Consider the following 8,479-nt stretch of genomic DNA (forward strand, 5'->3'; position numbering starts at 1 on the left):
AAAAAAAAAAAAAAGATCGGATTTTTAAAAAAAAAATAAATTTACATAGTACCCGATAGAGCCAACACGTGCACAGAATGTCTAATCTTAACTTTTCAAGGCAGGATGTTTAACAAAGCTCGTATTTTCGCGATGCATTGTAACTTCGCCTTATCACAGTGTAAAGGGTAGTCAGATTGTCCTAAATTATGTCCAACTAGCCCCCCTGGATCCACGGATTAAGAGATTAAAGGAGACCACTGGGCAATGCCTCCTCTTTCCCCTTCATATTCCTGGTATGATAATTGCCTAAACTGATTTGCACTTTCACAAAAGCTTGCAGGATTCTTTGTAGCTCGAACAGAGCAGACGAGGTTTCTCTATCAATGGAAATAAAACTGATTAATGCAGTCTATCAGGCTAAGGAGCAAATGAAGCATGAAAAAACAACTGTGTACCCCCAGAAAACCAGCTAGTTTCCTCAAGGACCCAGAGCAACTTTTTTTTTTTTTTTTTTTTCCCCCCCTCCACATCTTTAATGTCAGAGTTTTACCCTGTGCCCAGGATCGCTCCCTGGGAGCGGCGGGGAGAGCAGCAGCCGGGGCGCAGCCCCTGCCCCCCAGGACCTCGCTCCTCACCGCAACGACCTGGCGAGGGAATTTAAAAGACCGAGAAAAAGGGGGAGAGGAAAAAAAAAAAAAAGGAAGAAAAAATCCTCTGCCGCTAAATAAAATAGATAATTTTGCCAAGGAAAGCCCCTCTCCCTCAGAGGAGCGCGGCTGCTGGGGACCAGTTTCACCCTCCCATTCGCACTTCAGTTTCTAACCAGGGAAGTGCTGGGTTTGGTGGTGGTGGTGGTTTGCTTTTTTTTGTTGGTTTTTTTTTTTTTTTTTAAAAGGTATTTATTTACAGCAAGTGGGTCTCTGCGGCTTATTTTTAGAGGTCTATTTACCAGGCAGTGAATTCGCTAAGAAAACGCGGCGCTGGCCGCAGGAATGCGCGGCGCGGCCGGGGGAGCGCAGGCTCCGACCGCAGGGGTTCAGCAGCTGAAACTGGGGGGGAAAGTGCCGATTTCCGAGAAATTGGGGGGGAAGGGGAAAATATATGGCTTAAAAATTTAGGGCATATTGATAAATCTTTATTGACAAAATATTGACAATGACATACTTCTTGGAAGTATATAGTGTGTTAGAATTCTAACAAATTAAACACAAAACACAAAAATATTTACATTCTGGTATAGAAGACATGAAGGAAACATTTGTCACTTTTTTTTAGTAGCTCTATGATCTCGGAATATTATAAGGTCAGTGCTTGAAAATTGCCCCAATGAAAATGGCCATTAGAAAAAAAAAAAAAAATAATAAAAAAAAAAATCACTCCGCGATTTTAAGTCCCTTTTCTCTGGATCCTCCCAGCCTGGGAGGTGTCCCCACCGCCAAACCTGGTCGCTGGGTTTGCGCTTTGTTCATCTTAAAAAATCATCATCATCCGGTTTTGCAATGGGGATACAACTGGGGGGGGGGAGAATAATTTGATTTGAATTTTTTTTTTTTTTTGGCAGCAAAAGTTACGACCAGCCCCAGCCTCCCCCCGCTCTCCCTCCCGTCCCTCCCCTGCCCCGCCGTGTCTCTCCGTCCGGAAGGAACACTATGCTTTGTTACTGCTACTTCATTTAGCTTTCACAAACACTTTGACGCCAGAAGTTATCATAAAATGTTTACAGACTGCACATTTCTCGTAAAATAAAATTAAAAAGCACACAGAACCTGTCTTAAAGGGAAAAAAATTACAATTCATTTCTGTCTTTAGGAACCGGGGTAATTTTTTTCCGTTTTTCTTTTTTTTTTTTCTTTTTTTTTCTTTTTTTTTTTTTTTTGCCCAGACGGCTTTTCACATGCAATTCAAGTTTCTGAAACAGGTGTGGGTTTTGGCTGCTTATGGAAATTTCTCTTTTAAAGACGGAAAAAACTGTGAAGTGCAAAATGTCCTGTAAGGTGGTAGTTTTTCTGGTTGGGTTGGAGGGGGGTTGTTTCTTTTTTTTTTCTTTTTAAGTTTTTTTTTTTCCCAAGATTTTTTTTTTTTCCAATTTTTTGACGTTATGCTTTTAAAAGCGGACTGCGAGAAACGGAATACCTGTCAATCACCTCGTCCCGGTGTTTTGGCTTTGATTGACAGATCCCCCCTTGCCAGAGCGGTGCCGGCAGTGCCGCAGTCCCGACCTGTCGCGGTCCGGCGCTCGCTCGCTCCCAGCTGCCCTCCCAGGCGGGAATCGCGTTTTGGATGAAGATCTCCGGGTCCCTTCCCCGCACCCCCACGCCGGGGGGGAGGGGGTGTGAGCCTTTAACACTTTCTGTTGGTGGGGTGCCTGGCTTTGAAAAGTCCAAAAAGTGCCAGTTTTTAATCGTCCGACGTGACGTCGATTTCCTCTGGACTGGCTTGTTTGGTGGCGATTCTCCACCGGTTAATGTGATGAGTCCCTTTTTTCTTCTGTTGTGAGTCTGAACCTTCCTCTTCCAACTTTTGCCGCTTGAACTTTGTCCGTCTGTTCTGAAACCATACTTTTACCTGCGGGAGGAAAGGCACCGGCCGTCAGTCCGACGCCTGCCCGGACGCCGGTGCTGCCCGCCGCCCGCTGCCCTGGACCTGCCGAGGGGCTCCGTGCCCTGCCTGCGCCGTGCTCTCCCTGCTCCGTGCCCTGCCTGCGCCGTGCCCTGCCCGCGCCGTGCCCTGCCCGTACCGTGCCCTGCCTGCGCCATACCCAGCCGGGAGGGGGACGAGCGGAGCCGGGGCCCGTCTACCACCTAAACCCCTCCGGGAGAGGCGCAGGCACCCTGACCCACGCCCACCGGGCACTTGCGGAGGACCCACGCGTGTAGGAGTGGGCAGCCGCAGCGGTGCGTGGGTGCGGGGTCCGCAGGCGGGAGGCAGCGGCTGCGCACCCGGCGCAGGGCCGCGGACTTTCCGCGCAGGAGTAACCCCGCGCAGTGCAGCAGGCACCCCAGGCGGGGAAAGCCAAGGGTGGCGGGGCGGCGGCGGGCTGCCAGCACCCCGGCCCGGCCGTCGGGGCAGCCGGAGCGGCGGCTCTCGTTACCCGCGCCCGCCGAGGCGGCCCCCGGCCTCCACCACCGGCGAAGCGGTCCGGGGCTGCGGCGGGGGAGGCCAGGGGCGCCGGAGCGAGATCTTTCCCTCTTGGAAAAGAGAATAAAATGAAAGAAAAAGGCCCGAAATGAAAAACCTCCGGCGCTGCCCGCAGCGTCTCCCCGGGACGCGCCGTCCAGGAGCGATCGTCGTGAGGCGAAAGCGGCAAGTGCCGTCCTAAATATCCCGCTGAATTTGTGCAGCGCCGAATAAATCTGACTTAACCATCCGGCAGCTGACTTCAGTGCTTTAATTACAGATAGTATTGATCTGGGAACTATCTCCAGGGCTGGCCACACTCCTTGTAGCGGCCAAAGGTAAACATTTTTTTTTTTTAAAGCAGTTTAAACTCTGGTTCTGTCTGAAAGTGCCTGATAAAGGCCCCAGCAAGGGGGGAAAAGGGAACTGGAGCATTTTAATAAGCTGGTTTAACCCGCTTCGCTGCCTCTTCAGAACAGAGACCTGCCTGGCCGGACACACATCTCTGCTGCATTTTCATATTCTCCAAAAGTCCCCCATTAAAAAGCTGAGCGGGGAACAAGGGGTGAGTTTAATTTGCTTTTAGTTTGCTAATTGAAGGGGAGGACGGTTCATTTCTGCACGCTGATCTCCCAAAAGGGAGCTCATTTGTAGGGGACTGGGGGTTTGACATCCGGACAAAAGACCCCAACCAGCTTCGGAATCAAGCAGCACAAAGACCACCTTAAATACAGCTTTCCAGTGGAAATAAGCCTGTGACCGGTCCCTTGTTCGGAGAACCTCATAAAAGTGGCGATCCCTTTTTATTGTTTTGTTAGGGAGACATTTTAAAACAAAAGCTCCAACCTCTTTATTGCTTCCCCCACGAAAAGGAGTTAAAAAAAAAAAAAAAGTGTTACAACTTAATCCGTCCAGAGAACGCTGTGTTTACTGGGAACTTTGAACTAGGCTGCGGCTGGGTATTTTGGCTTTTTTTTTTTTTTTTTTTTTTTAAGTACAGTGCCACATACTGTAGCAGAGACAATCCCCATCTGGAGCCCTCTCTCCACGAGTCTCCTGGAAGGCCACAAAACAAAAGCCCGACACAACAACAACAACAACAACAACTAACACCCCCCCCCCCAAACCCCAGCCTTTCTTCCGACGAGGAAAAACCCGCGTGAAAAACGCCCTGGCAGCGGCCTCGTCGCTCGTGGGTCCCCGCCGTCGGGGGGGGCACCCCGCGCCCGCCCCCGTTCCCCCGCCGCCCCACGGGTGTCCGGCCTCCGTCCCCACCGAGACCCTCTCCCGGGGACAACCGGAGCAGCAACGGCGCTCATCGTCCCTCCCGACAGACGACCGAAATAGGCTCCGGTGCGGGTCTGGCCCGCAGCCAGCCGCGGGGAGAGCGGGGGGGGGGATTCCTTGTAGTCCATAATTTCTCTGCTTTTATTTTTCACCTTTATGCCCTCCTGAAGCGGCTCCTCATATCCCCGCTGCCGAACGCGGGGCTACAAACGAGTGAAAAATCATCCGAGAAACTGTATTTCTGCCGCAGCGTCCAAAGCGGGGGTTCTCCCCTCCGCCTTTTGGTTTGGGGGCTTTTTCCCTAACATTCAACTCCTTCTGAGGGTCACCCCAGTCCCGCAGAAAAATGGCCAGAACGGCTTTTCCTTTGCAGACCGCAGCTCTCGCCGTTCCCCTTCCCGCCGGGGCCGGGGCTCCGGCCGGGGCTCCGCGGCGAGACCCCGAGCCCCGCGGCTGCCCGCGGCCCCGCCACCCGGGCGGGGGCGATGGCTCTCCCGAAGGAGAGAGGGTTTTATGACACCCAAGCGAGGGGGGACCATTCAACTCCGCCCCACCGGCTCGGGTCTGGAGGCCTAAACACCCCCAGAATTTGCCCCTATTTTTGCCCGCCTCTCGGCCCGGCCGGGTGGGTTTTCCCAAGGAAATCCCAGTACTTTCACTTTCCCAGCTGCCCGCTTCCCCCTTACCTGAGTTTCCGTGAGGCTGAGGCTGTGTGCCAGCTGTTTTCTCTCTGCTCCTACTACATAATGGTTCTTCTCAAAGGCATGTTCCAGTCTCAGTAATTGGGATGGGGAGAAAGCTGTACGGATCCGTTTGGGTTTCCTGGCCAGTGCGTTGTGCAATAGGAAGCTCTCCGGGCTGGTTTCATTCCCTGGGCAACAGGGTAAAGTAAGAGATGAGCAAAACACCTTCCCCAAACGCACTCGAGAGGACTTTTTAGCGCAAGAATTTTTGTCTCTCCCCATTACCCGCAGGAGAATCCTCACTATAGTTTCTTTTTTTATTTTCAGCGCCTTTTTTTAAAAATTAAATTTTCCTTCGATAAATAGGTGGCGGGAAGGAGCAGGGGAAGGAGAGGACTGGGAGAAATTCAAATACTAAAACACAACCAAGGGAGCACTACGGCAAAAAATAAAAAGCAAAAAAATTGGCCAGAGCCCGGCTGCGGTGGCTGCGGCTTCATCCCGCAGCTGCCCCCCTTCCCCTCGCCCACCGGCACCCTCGCATCTTCCCTCGTTTGGTTGGTTGGTTGGTTGCTATTTGCACCCTCCCGGCGGGGCAGCGGGGCCCGGTGCGGCCCCGGCCGAGCCCCCGCCGCCCCTCGCCGGCCGGCCGGGAGCCGGCACCCCGCTCCCCCGGCTTCTCCCCGCTTCCCTCGCCCAAAACTCCGGCCGGGGCCTTTCTTTCTCCTCCCTCTCCCCTTGGTTTTGCCGCTCTGCTCCCCGGAGCGGGGGCTCCCGCCGCTGCCGGGCCCCTGCCCGCTGCCCCGGCGGCGGGAACCGGCGGGGAAATGCAGAAGCAAACTTCGGGGAGGCCAGGGAGCGGCCACCGCCGGCGGGCTGCTGCGGGGGGGAGCCGGGGCTTTTCGGTGGGTCTCTCCCTCCGGTTTGGCCCTGTGCCGCTTCTCCGGGTCGGTCCTTCCAAGGTGGGGAAGGCGCCGAGGGTGTCTCTCCGTAAGTGCATTAAAAATCGTTGCAGGAGGAGGGTGTGTTGGAAATCAGGCTGTGGCTCAACACCAGAACATTTCCGCCTTTCATCTACCGCTCTTTACCAATCGCCTGATGACTGCGACAAATAATTTGGTGAGCGAAACCTGTAATTTTATTCTGAGAGGGTAATAATCCATTTTGTATCTCTGTCCGCCTGGCTTCGGAGAGAGCGAAGCTTTTCCAACCCGGCTGCAACGGCTCGGCTGCAGGAGGCCGGGGAAATGGATATTGCAGGTGGTTTGTTTTCGTTCGGAATTAATAAATAAAAATACCGGAAAAAAAAAAAAAGAGAAAAAAGCATCGGATCCCTCCGAGCGGAGGCTGATTTTGTGTGTGTGTGTGTGTGTATAACGAAACAGGCAGGGGCTGGACCCAGTACGGGAGAAATCGTCTCACCCTTCGGAGAAGACGCTGCCGGTCGCAAAGGGTTAAACGAGGGGGATTTTATTGATCGTGCGCCATTGGATTTGGTTATTTTCCTTCAGCCGGTTATTAATCGCTTGGCAGCTGGGAGCCTTTCCCTGCCCGCACGGGCGGGATCGCCCCCTCTGCCCCCGGCCCCGGCGCTCCTCCGCAGCCCCAGCTCCCCGCGCTGCTCCGCCGCTGGGATTGGGGTTTTTTTTCTTTCTTTCTTTCTTTTCTCCTTTCTCCGGGGTTCGTTTCATTTTTCCCCCTTCCCCGCTAACAAGGGGAGCGGCCGATTTGGGGCGGCGGCTCCCCGCGGCCCCGGCAGCCCGGCCCCGGCCGCCCGGCGAGCACCGCCGCCTTCCCGGGGAAGCCTAAACCTCGCCACCCCTCCGTTCCCTCTCTGCGGAGCGGCTTCCTTCGGAGGCTCCTCCGTAGCTTTTAACCCACCGGAACAAAAAATATCCACCTTTTCCTCCCTGCTTTTAATCGGGGCGAGAAAGCCGCAGAAGTCTCAGCCGGCCTTGCCTTCCCGCCTGCCCCCCTCCTCCCCGGGAAACCAAAACAAACCGGGAAAGGAAGCAAAGCAAACCCAAACCCGAGCCCCCTGGGCTCTGACAGCTCCGCAAGTTTGGCGGCGGGGCACAAAAGAGCCTCGGCCCAGCCGAGCCCGCGGCTCCGGGCAGCGGCCGCCCGCCCGCCGCCGTCCCCCCGCATCCGCGCCGCGGGGACCGGCCGGGAGCCGCCGGAGGATGGAGGGGTGGACCGGAGGGAGAAGAAAAGTTGCACGTACCTTGGAACCTGTGGCCCAGATACCGGTAGCGGTGTATTAGCCACGGATAGAAGGTGGAGGGGTCCCTTTGCTGCGAGGCGAAGAGCGGGTGCGTGGAGTGCGAAGCGGGCAGCGGGTGGGCGGCCAGGGCGTGGGGAGGGGGCACGGGATGGACCGGCACGGCCGGGTTAGGCGGGTGGGAGACGGCCTCTGCAAAGACCAAGTCCGGATTGGAGTAGACCCCCCTGCCAGTGGAGTGGAAGCTGTTGAGAAAAGGGTTCATCGGGCTGGAATTGGCATAGCTGAGCGCCGCCGGCCGGATAGGATCCTCGGAGCGAGACGCGGGCAAGGGGCTGTCTTTGGCCACCAGCGACTCGATGGTGAAACACCGCTTGGGTGTGGGCTGAAACATGCTGCCGCGGCGAGAGTCCCCGACCAAATCTCTGCCTGGCTCTCTCTGGTGCGCGGGAGGCGATCCGGGGAAGTTTGCAGCAGGGAGTGACTTGAGGAGGGATAGATACACACATAAATAGACAGGGGCTGGAGGAGAAGGAGGCAGCGGCAGCCAGCGGTACCCAAAAGGGAGACACACACACACACGCACCGCGCACACACACGCACACGCACACACACACACAAAAAAGTTGCTGGGAGAAGTTTCCCTCCTGCAAGGAAAAGGCGGTCGCCCCCCCCTCCCTCCCTAAGTCCAAAGACAATCCATGGATGTGATCGGCCCCTTCACAAGTTGTGCAAACGATTTGTTAGTTCATGAGCCTAATTAGTGCTGGGATCACATAAACAGCTTCCTCTGAAGCCTGGTAAATGGCTTGATGATTGGTCGCTATTACTCGCCTTGAGGTTGAAGGGGGAGACTCTTTAAAGTGCGTCAGAGGGGAGGCGAGGGCCGGGCAGCGCCATCGGGAGGGATGGAGCGGCGCGGCGCGGATCGGAGTGCGGCGGGAGCGCGCCCGCCAGCGCGGGGGGAGCGCGGGGACCCGCGCAGCCGCCGCCCGCCGCCGCCCCCGCGCAGCCACCGGCCCCGCTCCGCTCCCCTCCGCACCGCTCCGCACCGCTCCGCTCCGCTCCGCTCCGCCGCCGCGCTGCCCTCCCTCCCCTGCCGCCGCCCGGCGACCAAGGTACGGGGGGGACCGGGGCGGGGGGGGGTCCGCATCTCCTCCCGGGGGGGTGGCGGGGGGGAGTCAGGGCT

At 56.0% G+C, this 8,479-nt stretch overlaps 1 protein-coding gene across 1 annotated transcript; it reads right to left on the reverse strand.

Moving 5' to 3' along the window:
- Window positions 1-2,379: 2,379 nt before the first annotated feature.
- Window positions 2,380-7,684, reverse strand: EMX2 (empty spiracles homeobox 2; the record flags this gene model as incomplete). Its single annotated transcript, XM_082309214.1, has 3 exons — window positions 2,380-2,547; window positions 5,073-5,257; window positions 7,294-7,684. The coding sequence occupies 3 exons, from the start codon at window positions 7,682-7,684 to the stop codon at window positions 2,380-2,382; spliced, it is 744 nt and encodes a 247-aa protein (XP_082165340.1).
- Between the last annotated feature and the right edge of the window lie 795 nt (window positions 7,685-8,479).

Source organism: Platalea leucorodia (assembly GCF_965183815.1).
Source record: "Platalea leucorodia genome assembly, chromosome: 4".
In the NCBI taxonomy this organism is placed as follows: domain Eukaryota; kingdom Metazoa; phylum Chordata; class Aves; order Pelecaniformes; family Threskiornithidae; genus Platalea; species Platalea leucorodia.